General features: G+C 42.6%; 1 protein-coding gene across 8 annotated transcripts in view; it reads left to right on the plus strand.

Moving 5' to 3' along the window:
• DAB1 (DAB adaptor protein 1) overlaps positions 1-24,626 on the plus strand; it is a 397,889-nt gene that overhangs the window by 119,247 nt on the left and 254,016 nt on the right. For all 8 annotated transcript variants that reach the window (XM_059689405.1, XM_059689406.1, XM_059689407.1 and 5 more), the window contains exon 2: positions 17,115-17,317. In XM_059689405.1, coding sequence (XP_059545388.1) covers positions 17,251-17,317 — 67 coding nt within the window. In that variant the 5' untranslated portion in view covers positions 17,115-17,250. The remainder of the gene's footprint in view (positions 1-17,114; positions 17,318-24,626) is intronic.

A 24,626-nucleotide genomic window follows, 5' to 3' on the forward strand; every position in this document is an offset into this window, starting at 1 on the left:
CAGGTTGTTGGATAGTGCTTGTTTTTTGCCTGTGCCTGAAGTTTCAGGGAAGTGTTTTCTAGAATGTCACTCTGTGAAGCTGAGTCTTGGGAAATTATGTCCGAACAGAGGGCTTTTCTACAGTGTGGGCAAAAGTTTCGTTGTTCTGTAATCCTTTTAAAGGTCTCTTTTATGCTTTTTGAAATGTTTCAGAAATAACTTGTATTGGGGGCAAGAGTCCTATAAGAGTGACTGATGTTAGAAATTGTCTAATACTATGAAAACATGGACGTGCTTTCTATGACTGATGTTCTGAATGGAGCACACATTGGATCACAGTGGTGTCAGAAATTGACTAGGAATCAGGTGACCTGGCTAATTGTTCTATGTGACTTGCTAACTGGGCAACTTAGGACAAACTATTCAATCTCTCTAAGACACATTTCTTCCCCTGCAAAAGGAAGACTCCAGATGACATCCAAGAGTCTTTCCTGCTTTAAAACTCTAGACTGGAAGCCTAATGCCCTTGAAAGTGGACACTGCTGCTTCTTAGGACTAGAGCTCGGGCAATCACCTTCCCTTTCAGAGACCTGATTTCTCAATCTTTGAAATGAGGGTCAGAAATTCCTGTTTTGTGTTTTCCCAAGGGAACTAAGAGAATTTTATTTGGACACACAGATGTGACAGTACATTTTTGCTTATAGAGTCCTAATATTATCAGAAGCAACTTCTTATTTTATTGTGATTTCTGGCAGTGTGCCAATAAAATGGTGGGATAAAGACGTTGAGAGATGAAGAGTCATTGAACATCATCTTGACAGTTTTTAAATTCTGCTTAACAAATATATTCCTTTTGCCTTTTCCTTTTGATTCTTTTCTTTTTTTAAATCCCAACCTGACATCTTAAGTTCTTGACTCCAGCATGGGGATAAGGGATTCTTAGCTTTCATGAAGGTTTTCAAAGGAGCATTTGATATCCTGTTTTTTAAGCTCTGTGATTTTTTTTGTAGGTGTTTCCCCCTGGAATTCCAGAGGGAAGAGATCTCTTCATGCTTCTTCTGATCATATATCCCTCCCTCCTTGGATGGCTATTAGTTGTGAATGCCAAGAGAATCACAAATGTCGAGTGAATGACTATTTGCAGGACTAGCTGCTTTCTGAAAACTGCCAGTTAATGGGGACTTAGTCAAGATGGGCACACTTTTTAGAGATAAACCCAATTAAAACTCTGGAGTAATTCATTTACCAGTGCGCCTCTTAGAAGCCATTTAGTATTAACTCTGTTATCTTTATCTTTATTTGTTATCCCTAAAGGATACTTCTAATTTAGACTGTAAATTTGAATGTCCAAAGACTGAAATTCCCTCCAGAGAAGAAAAAGGCTTTGTTATTGGGGTCAGTGGCCCACAAGCCTTGGCTCAGGGGGCTGTGCAAAGGTACAGAGATTCAGTGGACAGAGAAGGAGGTTTGGTTTAGATTCAGCAGATGGGGAAGGAGATGTGGTCTTAGCAGCTTAGGACTCGGAGCGGGTATGGCCAGTTAACCTACTAGCAACAGATTCTGCCCTCTTACTATCGTCCCACCCCATGTATGGGTTTTAGCCTTAGGGCTGATAACCTATAAAAAAGCATGATAAAGACCCAGGAGTCAGTTTTGTGCAAAGTACATATACAGACCTTGGAATCCAAAAGACATGGACCGCAGTCATATTTTCAATACTTGTAGCTGGGAAACCTGTGGTTAGAGATATCTCGTCTCTTTATCTACCCACAGTAACATAGGGATGACAATAACTACCTTACTGGATTGTTATGATGATGAAGTGAGTGCATGGACAGGAAAGTACTTGGCAACCCTCAATAGTCCTTAGAAAGAAAATGGCACCCATGTGCATAGATGAAGGGGCAGCGTTAGGGCACCCTCCCAAGAAAAGCTGGAGATCTTTCTTTTTCATTGTTGCTCTCTTTTGACTAGGCTTGTTGTCTCCCATTAAATGAAAGTGGGAGGTGAGTGTGGAATGGAGGAAGTGGGTTGTTTGGGCCTCCAGCCTCAGTGTGCACATGCAACTCACCCTGGCTGCCCTCCAGAGGAGGCAAAAGGAGTAAATGACAAGATGTCAGCAAGGCACTTGGGGGCTTCTAGAAATACTCACCAGGCAATATTACATGCACATGATGGCAGCTATATGGAGCTGCCATGGTTGTATCATTAATCACTTTCTTGTGTTTATTATTAGTAATAAAGGCTTTAACCGAAGAGCCCGCTTTAAAAAATGTCTTTGGATATAATTGTGGAAACAAGCATTGGTGTTCCTTTTAAAATTTTGTATAAGAGAAGGCTACCCAGAATCCCCGTACTTGGCAGGCAGAAATTAATCTAAATTGTTTTCCAAATTTACCAAGTGCTTGCCTGAGTAGACAGGGAGCCTGGGGGTATTTCTCATGGGAGTGTTGAGATGTGAATCCCAATATGAGATGTGAGTTTAAAAAGAAAGAAAAAAAAAGGTCTGTGTAAAGAGGGAAAATAAGTTTCTGAATATTTGACAAAACAGGTTATTTTTAAACTGAGGAAAAATCGGATTGTGGGGTTTTCAAAGATTTTGTGATTTTGCGTATCCAGCGATATGTGGACTGTTCCTGCATCTCCTTAGCACAGGGGCAGGAGATGCTGGAGGAAGAGAAGAGCACCTGTGCCCTCGGGTGACCTTCACTCTCCTCCAGGGACAGGGTTAGGCAGATTTGAAATTGACAATGTACACAAGGCAGTATGGTTTCATGGAAACACTGATATTTGGAGTCAGATGCCCTCAGGTTCTAGATCTGGATCCAGCCTGGAAATGGGACCCAGTCTTGATATTTCATCAATTCTGTGCCTCAGTTTCCACTACTACAAAACAGAGATAATAATACGTACCTTCCCAGCTTGTAAAGATGAATGAGATGAGGAAGGCACAGTGCTTAGCACAGAACAGGGCACATGTAGCACATCTTCACAAATGTAATGCAACTTCCCTTTTTTGTTTCCTTCTGTTTTATGCTCTGTCACAAGGAGCCATGTCTTCATGAAGTCTCTTGGGGATTTTGAAGAACAGGGCTGTGACCAAATATTTTTCAGAGACGAAGATCTTCACGTGGACCTTGGGGGGGGGGTGACTTCTGCTGTCCCTTGCAGAGGTACTGTCTGCTTTTTACTCCATTTTCGCTGTCCAAAGGGCTAACCTGTGTGGGTTGCACCTGTGGGCCTCCTGGCTCCCAGGCCTCTTTTCAGGACCAGCCAATACCCAGTTCCAGCAGGAGGCTGAAGGGCAGGGAGAAGGAGGGTGAAGGCTGTGTGTTTTGATCGATTTTGGGGCTTTCTCCTGGCTGGGTTGCCTTGGGCTTGGTGTGTCATACACTGAAGGTTGCAGCTCCTGCTAAGGCAGTTTTCTCTACAGGGTTCCTCCTAGTTCTGGTTGCCTCTCCCTTCTCTCATCCCTTCTTTATAGGAGAGGTAATGTTCTGTCAATCTCTCCCTGGGATACTGTACTGTCCTTCCGAGTTTCCTTTCAACACAGCTCACCCTTGTGTAGATAATCCCTGTATTAACTTTCCTGGAATAACCCTATTTTGCATTTGTCATCTGTTTTCTCAAAGAGTGGGCTGAGTTTGAAGAGGTGAGGAGGTGTGGCATTGGATGACCAGGCTGTGACCTGGGGTCTGTGCCCAACCTAGTATGGCTGTAGCATGTATTTCCTGTGAGGAGGGGGGCTCAGCTGGGAGTTTGGGAGGCATGCGGGAGTGGAGCCTGAGGTCAGGTGAAGTCAACATGTCAGATATTATATCGCAGCAGAGATGATTCTAGGTAATTATTTCCTGACTCATTTTGACTGGTATGTATAGAAAAACTAATAGGTAGATGCTATAGGAAATATGTATTGGGAACTTCTCTCTTTTCCTTCCAAAGAATTATATGCAAATGGAATAGAAGGAAGGGAAGGCAACTGCTACATAATGATACTCCCGTAGTCCCAGACAGTGCACATAGCATCTCATGCATTCTAGTCAGCAACTGTCAGGGGTAAGGTGCCTGTTTTCCAGCTTTGCGGAGGTAGATGCTGAGGCCCAAAGTCTTCAAGGGACTCGCCAAAGGTCATGTATTTGGCACTTGGTGGAGCCTCAATTTGAAAACCCAAGGAAAGTCTGTGAGTGTGATGTTCATGTTTTTATTCATCTTGTCTTTGCCAGCCACAGTCTACACATAGTGAAGTACTTAAGGGCTCAGATGAGAGGTAGAGGTAAGTACACCAGAGTGAGAGCCCCAGGCTATTGGTTACAGCCCCCTGCCCGCTACTGGCAAGGAGGGGTGTGGCACTCTAGGGCCACGCTAGCAGTGAGGCAGGGAGGAATTTCCCTCCAGTCTCAGAAGGAGCCAGACAGCCTGGCCTCACAGTGACTGCAGTATGATTTCAAGCCAGGAAAGATGCTGGATACTCTCAGGGATCAGGTTACCCTGTTCCAATGCACAGGACCTGGGTCAGTCCCTGGCATTGGTGTCCTTGGTTTCTACTTCTACTGAAAATGTTCTCGTTCTTGCTCCTATTTTCTCTACCTGGTCTTGACTTCTGCTAACTCCTAACTTCTGCTCAGTCATCCCCTTGCTGCCTCACTGCTTCTCCCTGTGCATCTTTTAATTCTGGTCCCCATTTCCACTGGACAGAATCTGTATTAATGAGTTCATATTCTTGAGAAAGAGAGGGAATATGCATATTTTTTCATGTATCAACTTTGGATCTAACTCTTCTGGTTGGGCCAACCAGAAGATGCTGGTCAGCCAGTGAGTTGTCCTTTGGTAAGGAATTGACCTCTGTGAAGTCAGCGGGGACTTGGTTAGGGAGTGGACATCTGTGAGGGCCATTATTTTGTCTATCACAGTCCACCCCCTGGCCCCAGAGATTCACATCCAGCAAGTGAAAATGCAAAACACACTCTAGGTCTCTCTCATCAGTTCAAAACCTCAAATCTCATATAAACCTCATCAGTTCAAAAGTCCAAATTCTCCATCATCTAAATCAGCAGTCGCCAACAGGTGGTCCGTGGACCACTGGTGGTCCGTGAGGTCCGAAAGGTTGGCGACCGCTGATCTAAATCATTCTGATGATTAGTGCACGGATGTCTTGGAAGAGCCATTTTCCTGCCTACCACCAGCACCAGTTCACTGTGATAAGCATATTATATTGATTATATGTCATTTACTACACCTGTATTCTCAGAGCCATCACATTTTGCTATGAATGCATTCATGCTCTGGGGAGTTCAATAATGGCCCAACCCTGCAAGACTAAGGAGAGGGGTCATGCTGGCCCTGAAGGCGAATGTAAATTCTGGTACCAAACTTTGCTGCATATTCAAATCACCTGGGGGAATTTTTAGGCATCCTAATGCCCAGGTTGCACCAGTTAAGTGAGAATCCCATGGTGGGGGACAAGTGTCAATATTTTTTCCAGCTGCTCAGGTGATTCCACCATGGTTCAAAGTTTGGGAGCCTCTTCACTGTGCTGCCTTATGCCTCAGTAAAGGCTGATGTGCAAGGGGAAGGTTGCATGTGAGGCTGGTATGCGAGGGCAAGGGTGCTTGTGAGGCTGGTATGCAAGGAGAAGGGTGCATGTGGGGCTGGTGTGTGAGGGGAAGGGTGCTTGTGAGGCTGGTATGCACGAAGGGTGCATATAAGGCTGGTGTGCAAGGGGAAGGGTGCTTGTGAGGCTGGTGTGCGAGGCGAAGGGTGCATGTGTGGCTGGTGTGCAAGGGGAAGAGTGCATGTGAGGCTGGTTGAGAGAGAAGGGTGCTTGTGAGGCTGGTATGCGAGGGAAGGATGTGTGTGGTCAGGGAAGCCTTCTCCAGGAGGGGTGCTTGAACTGGGATTAAAGGAATTTGCTGGGGTAAGAGTGAGGAGGGTGTATCATGGAGAGGAAATGTTTTCCCTGTTGGTGACTTGCTCAGTATTGGCCCAGTGTGATTGAATTTTATGTTTCTGTGAGACAGTTGAAATAAATACATTCAAAAATCAGGAAACAAACAAAAAAAACAGAGCTCCTTTGTCAGAGCATCCATCCCCATTTGTGGCTTTAGGAAAACATAGCCCCACGGTTATCACTCTTGTGCGTGCTTTTTGTGAGGAAGATAATTGTGGAAATTGGGTTGCTTCCCATAAAATACAGATACTTTTGTGGAGAAAATGTGAGCCATCCTTGTCTCCCATTTTGGATGGAGAGGGACAGTAATTGAGACCGGGCTAGCAGATCATTAGCAAGGCAAAGGAAGATGACCTGCCCTTCTTTTCTAAAGAAAGGTGGTAAAAACGAGATATTTGAGACAAACGAGAAGAATTCATACAGGATGTCAGTGATGGGAGAAAGCATGCCACCCATGTCGGCGTGCTCTGGGCAGGGAGAAGGTGGTATCCATTGGTGGAGACTTCGTGTGGGGCCAAGGGGAAGGGATGTTGCTGGGGCAACAGAGCAATGGAGATAGGATGGGGGTTGTCACTGGAATGTAGGGGGCTTGGGAATGAGCCCTGTGCAGGGCCACCCTCGAAGCCAGGCAGCGTGGGGACATCTGGTGTACGCTCCCCAGGCTTGCCTCGTACAGATGTTGGCCTGTGCTGTTCTTTTTCCCATTATCAACTTTGAAGATAATGAAATGCAGCTTGCAGAATGAGTAAATAATGGCTGTGTATATTTTAGGAAAATCAGCAGGTGAAGCTGCCAAGTGCCACATTTGTTTATTTAAAATCCCCTTCAAGGGGAGGTCCTCATTAAATACTTGTCTTTGTTTTCTGCAAGACCCTGGGGAACGCAGTAGTTCCCTGTTACTCAAAGACACTGTGGAGGGAACAGGGATGAGAGTAGAGGGAGTTGAGTCATGAAGCACAAATGCACAGTGTACCCGCCTCCTCACCTGGCTAGGGGGCTGCAAATGTGGAATGGGTAACAGTAGGGCCCCACGTATTGAAAACACTAATGGAATTATTTTAGGTTTATATACTTGTTTTTTTCTGATACTCTGAGTTTATGTAATGAATTTTCATGGTACAATAAATACTTAATGAAACTGTGTGATCCATTAGTTAAATGAAATGTTCATAAGTATGCCATGTTGCTCTCACATAAATTCCTTCATGTTGCTGAAACCTGGTTCTGGCTTTTGTTAGCTTTTGGTTTGATTAAAAACACACATTTTTGTTCCTCCCATCATCACCTTACTGATGGCTGGCAGGTACCTTAATAATAACAGTGCTAGCCTTCTGGAACATAGCATTTTATTTTCCAAAAGTATCTTCACATATGGTTCATTTACTGTCATTCTTTTAATTCCATAAATTTTATACAGCATTATCCCATTTTACAGATGAATAAACTGATAAACCATTTAATTTTTTTTTTAATTCTAGATTTTACCCTAGAAAAGCCAGACTACCAGATAACTATATCCCACTTATGTATTTTTCAATTTAGTTTCTAAAATAAAGCATTGTTCATAGAGGATTTTAAATGACTTGGGTGACATGTTTGACCCTATTGAAAAGTATTAATACTAAATTATGCTCTCAACGTAAATTAAGGGACATTGAATATTCTCTATTGGATATTTTGTAGAGCTGGTGCTGATGTTAATGCCCATGATAACACATGGTATTGATATTATGAAAGCCTGTAGATTCAAAGGAAAAAAACACACAAAACTTTAATGGAGCATGAACTTCGCGACATCTATAGCTGATCATACTTTCTTCTTTGCTCTGGCCTCTAGGAATCTCATAGATGGGTTTGTAGCCTACCTTCTGCAACTGTACAGATATTTTGGTGCCCTGTCCTTGCTTCCGCCTTCACCTTCATTTTCAATCTTTGTTCCCCTTCATTACAGTTTTACTTATTTGTTAACTTCATCCTGTTACAGAGAATGGCTTTCTATAGAGCTTCTGTCAAATGCCTGAAATTCATTTTCTGTTTTCATAACATCAGGTAAACATAACCAACAAGCAATATAATGAAGATGAGCTCTCTGGCTAACAAATGTTTTTTTTAAATCTGTGATTTTTCTCCCCTTTCTTGATGCACATTGTGGTGGCAAAACAGCATTGACTAAGTCTACAGTACGGTTGTTAATCTATCAACTTTGTGGCCTTCAGAGTTTGGAAAACAGGGATATGTTCTATTCATGTATTATTTTTCTTGAAGGGTTTGGTCAAAGCTAGAGATAGCTCTACATTCACTATGAAGATGGTGGTACTTTCTCAGTAGAGAGAGATGTAGTATTTTTATTTTATTGATTTTTTTACAGAGAGAAAGGGAGAGGGACAGAGTCAGAAACATCAATGAGAGAGAAACATCAATCAGCTGCCTCCTGTACCCCCGCACCCCGGGGATGTGCCCACAACCAAGGTACATGCCCCCGACCAGAATCAAACCTGGGACCCTTCAGTCCGCAGGCCGACACTCTATCCACTGAACCAAACCGATCAGGACAAGATGTAGTATTTTTGAATATCATTCTGCTAAAGTGTCTACAGCCTTTGCACTGTGACACTCCCAGCAGCTTTTAATAAATGTTGCCATTGGGTTCCAGCAAAACCTTACTCGTCTCTATTTTCTTGTCCCTGAAAAGAACAAATATGCAGAATGAGCGAATTTTAGGTTTTTTCCAAATGGGCTAGATCATATCAGTAGTCCTTGACATATGTATTTTTTTTTTTTTTTAAGAAGAGGGTTTGCAGGTTAAAGCCAGTCTTTGGGATGGAGAGGGAGAGGACCCAGGACAGGCTGACTTGGGCTAAGTAATTAAGGAGATTGCCATGATCTGTGGGGCAGGTCGCTGAAAGGCCTTAGTGAGCAGATTCCTGGCAGGAGGGCATAGTCTGGAGAGGAAGGCCGGAGCTCAGGAAAGAAGATACCTGCTCAAACAGCCTTGGTCCAGAGACTTCTGCCAAGTCAGGTAGTCTGGGCAGATATGCAGTTAAGTTGGAATCTGTAATTAAAAGTGACAACCATAAACTGATTTTAAACTTAGCCTGCCTTGAGAATTAGCAAGCATGCTCTAGGGAGGTGGAATGGGTCTGAACTTAAGCAAAGAGAGGCCAGAAATAACTTTGTTCCATATCTCTGCACACTAGGGTCTGAGCTACGTTTTCCCTTCCTTTAATTTTTTTTTTTAAATTTGGAAATCTTAAAATTATAGGAAAAAGCATAAGACTATACAAAAATACCCTATTCTCTCTATTTAGATTCACTTATTGCCTTATCATTTGTGCATTATCTCCCTCTTTATGTATATGCATATATACTACAAATATGCATGCATGTACATACATACATGTAAATGTTTTTCCCCTGAATCATTTGAAAGTAAGATGCACATATCTTAGCCCTTTATTCCTAAATACATGGTGACTATTCCCTAAGAAAATGAATATTCTTTTGCATAGCCACAGAAATGTTATCAAATCAAAATTTAACATTGAGACAATATTTTTACCTAATTAACTCATTAATTGGCCCAATAATTACCTTTGTTGCATTTTTTTCTCTTCAGTACAGGGTCCTGTCTGTACATGTAGTTGTTAGTTGCATTTGGTTGTTATATCTGTTTAGTTTCTTTTTCTAAAATATTTCCACAACCTATCTTTGCCTTTTACTACTACATATTTGAAGAATACAGGCCTTTCCCCCATTTAAAAAGGAAGGAAAATCATATAATCTGAATAGATTTCTGGCCACAATACTACCTGATACTGACATGTTCTTCTCAGGGTGTCACATGATACTCATCTATCCCTTTTAGATAATGTTAGCTTTGATAACCTGAGGTGTCGTTCAATTTATCCATTGTATAATCACAGATTTTCCTCTTGCAGCTATAAACAGTAAGCACTATGAGAAGGCACTATGAGACCTGCAGATGTCTTGCTTCTCATCAAAAATTGGCCCTGGCTTTAGCATTTATTGGTGACTCGTGCCTGGCTAAACTTTATTTTGATGGCTGCTGAATGGTGATTTTTATACTCCAGCACTCCCTCTCTATTTACCAGGCAGTACCTGTTCCGGTTTGTTTATCTGTCTGTTAGCAGTGTATAATCATGGATCTCTATTTTTTCAGCAGTTTATTTTTAACTAGAGGGCCGGTGCACAAAAATTTGTGCACTCGGGGGGCAGGTCCCTTAGCCCGGCCTGTGCCCTCTCGCAGTCTGGGACCCCTCAGGGGATGACCACCTGTTGCCTTAGGCCTGATCCTCCGGGGATTGGGCCTAAGCTGGCAATCAGACATCCCTCTGGCAGCCCGGAAGCCCTCAGGGGATGTCCACTTGCCAGCGGGGAGCAGACCTAAGCTGCAGTCGGACATCCTTAGCGCTGCTGAGGAGGCAGGAGAGGTTTCCACCACCACCGCTGTACTGGCAGCCATCAGCCTGGCTTGTGTCTGAGCAGAGCTCCTCCATGTGGGAGCTCACTGACCATCAGAGGGCAGCTCCTGCATTGAGTGTCTGCCCCCTGGTGGTCAGTGTGTGTCATAGTGACCAGTCATTCCCAGTCTTTCTGCTGTTAGGGTCAGTTTGCATATTACCCTTTTACTATATAGGATAGAGGCCTGGTGCATGGGTGGGGGCCGGCTGGTTTGCCCTGAAGGATGTCCCAGATCAGGGTGGGGGTCCCTCTGGGGTGCCTGGCCAGCCTGGGTGAGGGGCTGATGGCTGTTTGCAGCTGGTCACACCCCCTTCAGGATTGGGGTCCCCACTGGGGTGCCTGGCCAGCCTGGATGAGGGGCTGATGGCTATTTTCAAGCTGCCCGCACCCCCTTTAGGATGGGGGTCCCCACTGGGGTGCCTGGCCAGTCTGGATGAGGGGCTGAGGGCTGTTTTCAGGCTGGCCAAGCTGGCAACAGAAGCTCCCAGCCTCTCCTTTTTTTCTTTTTTTCTTTTTTTAATTCTGGGATTTATTTACCTTCTATAATTGAAACTTTGTTGCTGCTTCAGCTCTGAGGCCAGGGCCTGCTGAAAGCAGGTATCTGGGGTTTGTTTAGCTTCTATTATTGAAACTTTGTTGCTTTCAGAGATGTTGCTTTCGGAGCTCAGAGCCAGGCCACGGCAGGCGGGGAACCTTGGCTTCCTCCATCACTGGAGCAAGCAAGCCTCCTGCTCGCTTCAGCTGTGTGGCTGCCGGCTGCCATCTTGGTTGGGTTAATTTACATATCCTGCTGATTACCCAATGGGAAGTGTAGCGGAGGTATGGTCAATTACCATGTTTGTCTATTATTAGATTAGACTAGAGACCTGGTGCACAAAAATTTGTGCACTCGGGGAAAAGGGGGGTCCCTCAGCCCGGCCTATGCCCTCTTGCAGTCTGGAATCTCTCAGGGGATGACCACCTGCTGGCTTAGGCCCGCTCCCCAGGGGATTGGGCCTAAGATGGCAATCAGACATCCCTCTGGCAGCCCTTGGGGGATGTCCACTTGCCAGCGGGGAGCAGACCTAAGCTGCAGTCGGACATCCTTAGTGCTGCTTGCTCCAGTGATGGAGGAAGCCAAGGTTCCCCGCCTGCCACTGCTGGCCTCTGAACTGCACTCTAAGAAACAATGTTGCAATTATAGAAGCTAAACAAACCTCAGAAACCTGCTTTCAGCCAGCTGGCCTCGGAGCTGGAGCTGCATCAGTGTTTCAATTATAGAAGCCAAACAAACCCAGATACCTGCTTTCAGCAGCCGAGGTCTCAGAGCTGGAGCTGAGCCTCAGAGCTAAAGCTGGCTCTCAGCTCCAGTGACAGCCATAGAAGGTAAATAAATCCCAGAATAAAAAAAAAAGAAAAAAGGAGAGGTTGGTAGCTTCAGTCACCCACCAGCCTGAAAACGGCCCTCAGCCCCTCACCCAGACTGGCCAGGCACCCAGTGGGGACCCCCACCCTGAAGGGGGTGTGACCAGCTGCAAACAGCTGGGACACCCACCCGTGCACCAGGCCTCTAGTCTATATAGTAAAAGGGTAATATGCAAACTGACCCTAACAGCAGAAAGACTGGGAATGACTGGTCACTATGACACACACTGACCACCAGGGGGCAGATGCTCAATGCAGGAGCTGCCCTCTTGTGGTCAGTGTGCTCTCACATGGGAGGAGCTCTTCTCAGCCACAAGCCAGGCTGATGGCTGCCAGTACAGCGGTGGTGGTGGGAACCTCTCCTGCCTCCTAAGCAGCGCTAAGGATGTCCGACTTCAGCTTAGGCCTGCTCCCTGCTGGCAATTGGACATTCCCCCGAGGGCTGCTGGGCTGCCAGAGAGATGTCTGATTGCCATCTTAGGCCCAATCCCCTGGGGAGCGGGCCTAAGCCAGCAGGTGGTCATCCCCTGAGAGATCCCAGACTGCAAGAGGGCATAGCCCGGGCTGAGGAACCCCCCCTTCCCCCTGAGTGCACAAATTTTTGTGCACTGGGCCTCTAGTTTCATATAAATGTAATCATAAAACGTGTGATCTTTTGTGTCTAACTTCTTTCTCTTGGCATGCTTCTTCCAGGTTTATCCATGTTGTAGAAAGTATTATTAAGCCATGTTGTGGCTGAATAATGTTCCATTGTATTAATACACCACATTTTTTATCTGTTCATCAGCTAACTGAAGTTGGGGACAAGAGTGACTTGTACCCTGCCCTGTGATACTTATTAGTCATATGACCATGGATAAGCTACTAAACTGTCCTCACTTTCCTTATCTGTCAATGAAGAAAATACTAACTTTCAAGTGAGTGAAGGATTGAATAAGGTAATAGATGAGAAATTGATAGTATAGTACATGGTAAATAGTGGGCCCTGATAAACATTAGCTATTTTACTGTAGAATCGTATGAGGAGTGGGGTGGTGCACAGATTTGTGTTACAGTAGGTGTTCTAGTATGTGTTGGTTCTGTTGTAGCTGCTCAAACCTTTGTGCTTTGTTGTCATTTTTTTTTTAAAGTCTTATCTCTTTTCTCTGCTTGTGGTTTGGTTTTGCCCCCACCCCCAATCACTGAACATGCGGTTTCACATTTCACAGCAGTTCACTAGACGAAATGTCTGTAGTGGAATATTACATAATTCACATTTAGAGTTGAAGAGCTCATTATAAAAACCTGACACACTTCAGGAATATTAAATTACCGCAGATTGTGTGGGGCAAAGAAACATTATTGAAGCATTTTAAATTCTCGGCCAGCCTGAGTTTCACTGATAGGGTTTCACAGCTTTTGCTGGGAAAAATGATTTGAGTTGTCACATGGTTTCTGGCCCTAGAGGACTTTAATCTCCTTAATTACAAAGAAATGAGTTTCCTAAATAATTTGGAGTTACTTCACAGCCTTTGCTCAACCTCTGGCTTTTGGAAAATTAAAAGGGGAGGCCAGGGTCTCAGCTATAGTACCTTCTCTCTGTGACGCAGCTTCTTTATTGAAGTTTTTATTCAAAATGATGCCCGTTTCCTTTCATTATTGATATAAGGATGTACTTCAGAAAATCACAAGTAATGTTTATAACACTTGAACGCAATCACATTTGGTGGAACAAGTGGCGCTGGAGAGACCCACGGAATAGGGACAGGTACTGTATTATGGCTTATAAAGTTGAAGGGAAGGAAAGGGTCCAAATCCAATGTAGTTCATGCATCGACTTGAAGGCTCTGACAACCTCGGCTGATGGATGAATGCCCCACTATTGGAAATGTCTCCACGGGCCTGCTCAGGAAATATGCTTTTTCTGTATTTTCTGGGTGGCATCTAGTACTTCAAAATATGAAACATGGGAAACAAAAAGTTGGGTTTTGCCCTTCTTGAAATTGTGTAAAATCCATATATTTTATCTCATATTTGTATTTTGGGGTTAGGTACCTACTGTGTGCAAGGCCAGCATGATGGGAATATCTTAGAGTCTATCATTTCTTACAATATTTCCTTAGAAAGTGAATTTAAACTGCTTGAGTTTACTCTTCTGTAAAAGGAAGATAATAATAATAATATGGGCTTGTGGACACATACCAGCCATGTGACCTTGAGCAATTAATATAGGAAACTACTGGGTGTCTCCCCCCCCAAAAAATGTATGCACACTATGTCTATAGATTCTATTACATTTTGATAATGAAATGTATTTTAATAAACACTGCCTTTATAATTATTCAAGGTGTGTATACATTTTTTGGGACATCCTGTATTAGTGCCTAATATTTACCAAGTACTTGCCAGCTAATGTTCCAGGCATTCTTTTAAGCATGTTACGCATATGATCACACTTAAATTTTCATAGCAGCCTTATGAAATTGATATTGTCATTTCCACTATAGCGGTAGATAAACTGAGGCAAAGAAAAGGTTGAGTAACTTCCTCAGTATTCCATTGCTTGTATGAGGTTCAAACTATGAAGCTGGCCAAACATCAGATCATTAAATACATAAGGAGAAATTCCATTGAATAGAGGGATCAGAAAAATCTTTCTGCCTGAGATATTTCTTTGGCTTGAGGGGATCAATGGACTATCAAGGCAGATTGCAAAGAAAGATTCTGTGGAAAGGTAACACAAGGGAAAATTGGGGAGATGGGATCGGATATCATCACCTCCCTACTAGACTTACGCTTCCTTTTATTACTTTGGTTGTCAATTTCAAGCCTCCTTGCACATTCTGGTCCTTCTGGCTAAAAAAGCCATTCATTCCTTTATTATACATGCATTTATTGAGTACCCATTGGCCCTCTCCCTTATCACCCACTGGACTGAAGCATCATTCTTCAGGATCTCACAGGATAGGCTTCTCCTCTCTGAAACTTCATTGACACTTCTGAGCAGAGGTGAATCATTGATCCTGTGTGCCCCAGCATGCTGGGTATATGTTAGTTTTAGTTCTGGCCGTGTGTATTGCAGTCCTTTACATGACCACAACTCTTCTAGGCTGAGCTTCTTTGAGGACAGGAGTCAGGCTTTGTCTCTGTACTCTTGAACAGCATGGTTACACAGGAAATGTTTGTTGACAGGAAGGAGCCCAGATTTTCACCTGGCCCACAATAGGTTCTCAGTACATATTTGTTACTACAAAATGATAAGTATTATAAATAAAAGTATGTCCATATATAACTGAGTTTGTGACTATGTCATCTCTCATGGAATGTTGTCTTTTGGGGGAGGGGAGAGGTTAGGCGAGTGCATTGATGGCGAACCTATGACACACGTGTCAGAGGTGACATGCGAACTCATTTATTTGGTTGATTTTTCTTTGTCAAATGGCATTTAAATATATAAAATAAATATCAAAAATATAAGTCTTTGTTTTACTATGGTTACAAACATCAAGAAATTTCTATATGGTGACATGGCACCAGAGTTAAGTTAGGGTTTTCCAAAATGCTGACATGCCGAGCTCAAAAGGTTCGCCATCACTGGGTGAGTGGCATGGTGCAGATAGATGGCACAGCAGTGGCAGAAAAGTTCCCATTTTTCTATGAATAATTTTATGGACCCCATTCTAGGAAGACCATTTTTCATTTTCCTTACTTGTAACCTTAGATCCTCTAGTTCAGGTTCCTTTCATTCAGGGCTAGTGTCCTTTATAGCTTGTTAAAAACAAATTAACCAGCCCAGCTGGTGTTGCTCAGTGGTTGAGCATCAACCTATGAACCAGGAGGTCAGGGTTCTATTCCCGGTCAGGGCGCATGCCTGGGTTAAGGGCTCGATCTCCAGCGTGGGGAGTGCATGAGGCAGCGGATCATTCATTCTCTCTGATCAATGATGTTCCTATCTCTCGCTCCCTCTCCCTTCCTTTCTGAAGTCAATAAAGAAAACAACAACAACAATGAAAAAAAAACCAGCAACACTTAACCAGATATCTTTGGATAAGGTGGAAATTTCCCGCAATTTAAACATTACTATAATTTCATGTGGCTTTTATGTTAGACCTTCTAGTTAAGCCATCTTTAGTTGTCCTGAGTAAGAAGGTTGGTTCATTATCCATTTTGAGCTGAAACTGGCATTTAAGGTCAGCCTTGTTAGATTACACTATTCTAGATCTGTGGGATGAGCTAAACATTGACTGACTACACAGTTAAAGATCCATTTCTAGTAGCTGATCAGCCTAACTTGGTCAGAGTCTTGGCAGCTCCAGCTCTAGTATTATTTAAATATTATCTTAATATTATTTAAACATAGATAACTAGTGGAATGCTTATTTTCCATTAAACTCTCAGATGTAACTATCAGATAGGTAGTCATTGGGAAAGAGTGCTGACTTGACACAGGGAATACATTCATTCAGTGTAATGAAATCAAATGAGATAATGTATGTGAAGCAGTAACTGAGGGCATAGTATATAGTAAGTGCATCGTAAATACTAGCTGTAATTGAAGTGGTTGTATTATCACTTTTCTCTTCCCAACACAGTGTCTGAGCTTAATACTCCTGAGCACTGTGCAACGCATACTTTATTAGAGAAAGAATGAATGAAATGTGTGTCTGCCTGCTTCTTTTTCTCCCCACATTAAATGCTTGTCTGCTCTTATAGCTGGGGGACAAGCTGACATACAAATTGGCTTGCTGAAAGTTTCTCAGTCCCATTTGTCACCTTACTCTTGGAGCCCAATTGTATGTCAACTCCATGTCCCGCCTGCTGCCTGCCAGTGAGGGGCAGACCCAGGCCACTTCCCTATGATCTGCTTTAGCTGGCAAGGCTCTGATCAAGCTTGACTGATGGATGGGTGCCCCATTGTTGGGAACATCTGCATGGGCTGCTCGGGAAATAAGCCTTTGCTGTGTTTTTCTGGGTGACATCCACTGCTTGAAAATAAGAAACATGGAAAACAAAGATTTGGGTTTGCCCTTCTTTGAAAATCCAGAGTTCTGAAGACCTATTTTGAGTCACCTGGCTTGAGAAATGGTTTTGTGTTTTGCGTATAGGCCTCTCATTTCCTTTGCTGTAAATCCTGTCCATGGCTTGAGGAAATCATGTGAGTAGTTTGTACATGGAGGCCAAGATTTTCTGTTTGGTTTTTTTTGTGTGTGTTTTTTGTTTGTTTGTTTTTTTATGACTATTTCCCCCCCTAATTTCTGTTTCACGTCAAAGGGGTGACTATTCTGAGTGACCACCTTGATCATTCTCCTCCCTTGATTTGCAGCACTCGGAAGGAGTGAATGACATGTGCAGCTGGGAACGTCATTTCTGACGGGAGGCGTCGTTCTCTGGGAGAGGAGTCCCCCATGAGCCTGGCCGAGGCCCTGGATCTGTGTGCAGTGGACTAAGGATTTAGTAGGATGTCAACTGAGACAGAACTTCAAGTAGCTGTGAAAACCAGCGCCAAGAAAGACTCCAGAAAGAAAGGTAGGGGTGAATGTGTTCCTTTGTGGCTGCTTGTCTGTATCGGAATGAGTTTTTATCTCTGTGATGATATATCTTCTATCTTTGTAAATATTTATATTTTTTAGAGTCACCAGCATGATTGGATACTTTTGTGCCCATAATATATTTTAATGGGTCTTCATTATTCTCTGGGTAAAATCTAAAATTCTTTTCATGACATATAGTCCCCTTCCTGATGTATCTTCTTCCCATCCCTCCAGCAATATTTTCCTAAGCTCCCCTCCTTTAACCCTGTTAATCCTCCAGGCATTCTGTCCTCTGTGGTTGACCTTTGCATACATAAGTGGTTCTCAGAGGCCAGCAGCACCAGCAGCACCTGGAAGGATGGTGAAAGCACAGATGGCCGAGGCTCATCCCCAGGTTTTGGTTCCCCAAGTCTAAGATGGGGTCTGAAACTTTGCATTTATAACAAGTTCCCATATGATGCAATTGCCGTTGGTTCAGAGACCAGACTTTGAGAGTCATTGTACTCTTATTAGTCCAGCCTGAAATCACGCTCCACTTTTTTTCCAAAAGGACTCCTTGCTGTTCAGGTTTGAGCTTAGTGGGCCCCTACGGAATTTGGGCTTTCCTTACTTCCTGAATTGGGGAAGTTGCTCATTTGTTTTGCTTCAGTAGCACTTTGTTACTATCTCAATTTATTAAAAATGTCCTGTGTTTTTGTTTGTCAACTCTATCATACACCCCTTCAGACCTGGACCTCTTGTTCACCCTTTCACTCCCAACACTTCGGAAGTGCTGACACAGGGTAGACACATAGCCTCCTGGGAATGAAGACCAGTGTGCTAGTGTGATGATAGAATAAATCTATCCCTTTTGATGTTTTCTGAAGATTTGGGTCCTGTCTCTTTATGCCTATCCCTTTCAGGAAATGTGTCTCCCTGTTTTAATTGGATGCCAGCAACTTCTTGCGAGCTGTGTGTGTGTGTGTGTGTGTGTGTGTGTGTGTGTGTGTGTTTCTCCCCGTGGTTACAGCTCTTTCCTCCCCCATCTTCTCCGCTGCATGAAGGAGGATTAATAGAGCTCTCTTTCAGGTCTTGAGATCTGTCAATATCAGCTTGCAAACCCGGATGCCTCTGGTTGCTCTGTGAGGAAGTGATTTGTTTGGGATTGTGCTGTGCCTGCCCTGTCATGTTGGTGATGGCACTTGTCTGACACTCTGGAAACGGGGACATACATGTAATACATATGCAGCTTTCGGACAACCAACCCCCAGGGAGGACTATACATTATACTTTAGATAATTATTGGAAACACAAATATTTTGGAAGCAGTCTATTTTATTCTCTAAAACTTAATGTAAACCTTGTTCTTTATGCATTGTGGCCTAAGCATAATAGATGAAAATCAAGTGGGTGAGAATACAGGTCTTGGGAGAACTGCTACATAGGAAAAAAATTGCAGAATCTGTTATGTACTAGAATTTAAATCCTTTTTTCAGTGGAAACTGACAGGTTATATTTTTGCTTCAAATTTAACCTTCCCTCTAAACTTGTGCTCTTGAATGCTTTATACATTAAAAATTGTATCTTAGTGCCCATCTTTTCATTCTTAATTTTAACATTGCAAACCCAGAAGTATTCTAAAGAGAGGATTCAGGTTTTTAGAACATTGGCTTAGTGGAGGATTTGGAAGGAGAGTGTGAAGGTGACCTTTTTATCTCCTCCTCATCTTCATATCCTAATAAGCCCTAAAACCAGCACAATACATATGCAAGGAGTATTCTCTAGTGAGTGGCTAATCCCACAGAGTCTGAGCAGGTCAATCTGGGTCAAATTCTGGCTATACCGTTTCCTAACTATGTAACTGTAGAATATTAGCCTCAGTTTTCTCTCCTATAAAATGAAAATATAATATTGCAGACCTCAAAGGCTCACCATGAATATTAATTGAAATAAAGCAAATAAAACACTCAATATAGGACTTGGCATATATTAAAAGCTCAAGGAAGTTTAGCTTTGTTCCTCCTTTCCGCCCCCCCTTTCTCCTCCTCATTCTTGCCCTACTGCTTCCCATCCCCTCCCTCTTCTATCATCTTTCTTTATTTTCCTTCTCTCACTTCTTTTCTCTATTTCACTTATTCCATTTCTACCCATCTCCTCCTCTTTGTCTTCTCTACCTTCATCATCCTCATCCTCATCTTACATTGTTTTCTCTTATCCCATTGTAGAGCCAAAGGGATCTTAAGAAGTGTATAATACATTATTTGTCCCAGAGCAAGAGCTAAAAATTGTTTGTAATTATGTAACAGAAATAAATCTTTATTCTTGATAATGTGTTTGATCCAAGCACCATGAAAACACATTCATACATTAAAATAAGAGAGAGAATATGCTGGTAACAGGATTAATTTATTTATTATTCTTCAGTTTTGACTTTGGAATAGTCAGTATTCTACTAAACGAATGTTGGTAACTGGGCCCAAACAAGTAGAACTTTAAAAAGAATAAACAGTGTATATCTTCATCTTGAATATAATTGTATTGCTAAGCTCTCACTAATACTTTCTCGATCTCCTCTTTGGTTTTCTGTGGAGGCAACATATAGCCTTGTAAGTAAGTTTCTTCCTTCCTCTGCAATCCTTAGGTACTTCTTTTTCTTATCATAGCACATTGGCTAGTCTGTCAATACAGTATTTAGTGATAGTAGGTATCCTCATCTTGTCCTTAAACTAGTAGAAATGCTTCTAAATTACTGTAAATCTGATATCTAAGTTTTTACTGAAGATTCTTTTTAATATGTTTTTATTGTTGATAATATTACAGATATCTCCCATTTTTCTCTCTTTACCCCCCTCCTCCCAACCCCTACCCTTCCCCCCACATTAAAGATTATTTATTAATTCTCTTTCATTTATCATTTTTCAGGAAGTCTATTTTAAAGTTTTGATTTACATGTTGAATTTTTATTATATGCCTTTTTATATTTATATCAATGCGTATTTTTACTATTTTAATTTATCTTATGGTGGATTTTACTGACAGATTTTCTAATCTTCATTTATGAGGTAAATTCTACTGGTTCGGGTGTATTGTTTTTTATATATGGATTTTAATTGCTGATATTTTCTTAGGATTTTGGTATCTATATGCATCAGCAAGATTGACAGATAACTTTCTTTTCGTGGACAATCTCTGTGCCTGGTATTAGTCAAAGTTTATATAAAGCTTTTAGAGGTAAGGAAATACTGAATCATATGTAGGTCTCTTTCTGGGAAAATATATATATATTTTTAGTGATTTTCATCTTTTAAAAAGCTACATATGCTTATTATTAAAAATTAGAAAAGAAAAAGTAAGCATGCATATTTCCATCAATCAGAAGTAACTACTGCTAACATTGCAGTCCTTTTCAGAGTGGCTTGAGATCATACTATTCATACAGTTTTATATCCTGCTTTATTTTGGACATTATATCATAAATGCATTTTTAGATTATTAGATGATATTATAGACTAGAAAAGTTGTTTTCCCCTTGGCAAAATTCAGATAGTTCCTGGGCAGATATTTTATTTCCTAAAAAGGAATACCTCAGGGCACGGGCCACCTATTGTGAGAAAGAGTGGCTTAAAAAAAATTGAGAAGCCCTTTAGAATTTCCCACAGACCTGTCACCCTGGTTCTTCACCCAGGCTGCTGAAACCGAGTCAGACAGTTTTAAATGCAAGTCACACAGGGCCACATTTCCCCGTCAAATGAGTTTCTAGGCAGGCCATGTATGAGAAATAACGAGAGTGTTCACAATTTTAATAAGGAAGGGATGAAAGTAGTGAGCAATAAAGTTGTTTTCTTCGTTTCATTTTTATTGGATGGTGTCACCATACATACAGCTTGTCAAACGCTGCATATTCCAGGAGTGGGGTTGGGTGGAGGACTGGAAGAGGAGAAGGCTTATTTTCAGGGTTGCTACCTGCCTTCAGAGGGGAGAGCAGTTGGCACAATTCTTGTTACTGATCATCCTGGCATTAGGCCACCCAGTGGGAGACTATGGTGGAGGACTAGGTCCCCTGATAAAGCAGATGCAGATACTTCTGAGGGCAGTGCCTGGAGCTTCCAGTCAGCGTCACCTGGCAACTTATTGGAGGGGAAAGAGCACTAACTTTGGAGCCAGACAGACCTGGTTGTTTAATACTAACTTTCCTTATCTGCTGTGTAACCAGAGATGGTTATTTAGCCTTGGAGCCTAATCTTTAAGAGGGTGTGTGGTGGTGGTGGTGGTGGTGGTGGTGGTGGTGTGTGTGTGTGTGTATGTGTGTGTATAATAATACTTGTCATCAGAAGGGCGGGGGATATGGGGATATGTCCTGGATAAAGGGCAGCTTGGGATCTGCAGCCTGGCACCTGCTTGGTGTGTGTGAGTTTTTCTGCTGCCTTCCTTCTGAAATCACAGTTCAGCATTATCTCCTGATTTTATTGAAACACCTGAAGATAAAACGGCTCACTTTCCTTACGTTTATGTTAGCGTTATATCCAAGGGTCATGAGATAACAACAAGAACATGCTTCCTTAGTATTTTCTCCCAGAAAGAACAGCTGCAAGAATCCAGGTTCTGGTGGGATCCAGGAGAAGCTGGTGGTCAGGGGGCAGTGCCTTAGCGCTGGACTCAAATCAGATTGAGCTAGAACCTGGCTATGTGCCTCAGGAGCTGTGAAAGTCTTTGGAGATTTCTTTGAAAATTCTGGTCAATTTTGGTTAAGGAGTGGTTTTAATACTGCCATACTCAAGTATGATCTCTGAACTGATCAGTCAGCCTGGGAAAATGATCTGTGCTAACGGTGGTCTGCCACTTACGTGCTTATAAGATGCTGTTGTACTCATTACCCCATTGGATCCTTGGGATCCTGGGAGGTTAATTTAAATAAAAAATACATTTTATCAGGTCCATGGGGCAGAGCTGCTGTTTCATCGCTTCTATCTACTGCTGTTGTCCTGCAGGGGAGGCAGCCTGAGGTCAGTCAGGACACTGGATTTGGGCTCAGACCTCAGACCCACCGCTCTCTTTTTCCTCTCTCAAAGTCATTTCCACTTTTTAAGCTTTAGTTTCCTCAGGCAATAAATGGATAGAGAAATTATATTTGCTCGGCCAAATGTGAAACATAGATGAGACATTAATTACTCACTTAGTTCTTTTGTCCACAAGCATTTGTCCAGACCCAGCCAAGAGCCCTGGAGGCCTCAGTGTCCTGGGGGAGGGGACTGTGACCCATCAGTGCAGGTACCACTACCTCTGGAAGCCCTTCAGATTTTTGTCTCACCCTTCCCTGAAAAAAAAAAAAAGTTTTTCCTACTTTGCAACTTTTATTTATTCTCAATCTATTACTATTCATAAAATTGGTTTAACTTTTACTCCAAATTCATACGTATTGATTAAATATTACATGTTTATCATAATAAAGAAAATTCTAATTAAAACACTTTTTTTCTGTTTTTCTGGCTAAAAGCAAGTGAATTTCATCTTAATAAACACAAGTAACGCAATACTCTGAAAGTCTTTATACATGGACGCCTGAATGGGTTCATTAGATGTTGAAGTACATAGACAGTTCTAAGGGACTAGTGTCAGGGCTAGCTAGAGCCCCTTCCTCTTAGATGACAGGGACATGACCACAGTCATTTAGTTGGTCAGTGACAGAGCCAGGGCTGGAACCCAGGTACGACTCCCTGGCTGGTGTTTAGATTTCAGACTACTTACGCTCTTAGGAATAACCTCTGGGTATTTTATTTCCTCTTCTTTTTCTTTTCTTTTTTTAAAATTGATTTCAGAGAGGAAGGGAGTGGGAGAGAGAGAGAATCATTGATCAGCTGCCTCCTGCATTCCCTCTACTGAGGATTGAGCCCACAACCCAGCCATGTGTCCTGACTGGGAATTGAACCATGACTTCCTGGTTTCTAGGTCGATGCTCAACCACTGAGCCACACTGGTCGGGCTGTTTCCTCTTCTTTACACTAAAGACTCCTGGAGGAGCCCATGATTTAGAAATAGATAAAATTACATTTGGGTCAAGGCTCAGCCCATTTTCTACTTATCTGTCTCAGGCTAGCCACATAATCTTTCTGAGCCTCATCTGCTGCACCTGTAAAGTGGGGAAAACAGAACCTATCTCAAAGTGTTGTAATAAAGATTGCATGAGTCAACTATTTAAAACACCTCACACAATTATCTGTACATAGACTCAAGAGAAGGAAATTGTTCTTTTTTCCCCTATCTTTCCTACCAGCCCTGAGAGGTGGCACTTCTCTTAGTACACTCGGGTATAAAGAGAGGTGGAGAATATCCCTACCCTCAGAGTCACATGGGTATTTAGCCAGTAAGAAAAAACTGGTCCATCTTCCAATGGATACTTGTTCCAAGAACAACTGGGAAAGTGGATAGGGAATACCAAGTAAATGGACCATGTTGTCAAGCTACAAACATTTATTAATAACCATCATTTATTGCATGCTTCCTGCATGCCCTCCATTTTAGATAAATTGTCCCTAATGAACCCAAATTTTACATCACCTCATGGAACACATAAAAAGATAATGTTCGGAGAGATCAAGAGACTTTCCCAGGTCACATGACTTGTCCAGAGCTAGCGAGCACTGTCTGCCACCTGTGGAAGTCTGTGCCGTGTTCCCTGAATGCATTCTGTGGGTTCATCCTGTGCCCTGATGCTTGCGGTTGGGAAATGTGAACAAATTACAGGGGCTGCACTGTTTTAGGGGGCTGGGCATGGAAGCAGATCAGCCACGTCATGTAAATTTATGGCACCTCTGGCTTGGCAGGGGTTTGGATCTTGGTGAGCTAATTGCTCTCTGCTAACTCTGTGATTTGCAGGCTTTGGAAATTCGAAATCAAGGATTTAATTACAAGACCACATAAATCTCTCTGAGGTGGATCCATAAAGCTCCTGGGGTGAGGGGTTTGGGAAGGAGGGAATATTGTTTTAGGTCAAGAAGTCTTACTTAATGGTAAGATTGACTGTCAGAACATATGATGTGTGGTTGGGAGAGACTTCTGTATTCTCCATGAGCACATGGTCTCAAATTTATTACAGGACACCTCACCCACTGTGGTCATTTCATGAAGACAAACTCATTTCAGGGCCTCATTCTAGCTGGTTCTAAGTGACTTAGGAAAAGTCAGGCTTTCTTCAAGTCCACACCTCTGTTCACCCTTGACCTTATTTTATAACCCCAGAAGCATACCAGTCAGGACAACACACTGAGCAAGCTTTTTGAGATCTGGTTCCTGTCATCGATTCTATGCCTTTGTCACGCTGAGCCACA

This window comes from Myotis daubentonii, chromosome 3 (genome assembly GCF_963259705.1).
Source record: "Myotis daubentonii chromosome 3, mMyoDau2.1, whole genome shotgun sequence".
In the NCBI taxonomy this organism is placed as follows: Eukaryota; Metazoa; Chordata; class Mammalia; order Chiroptera; family Vespertilionidae; genus Myotis; species Myotis daubentonii.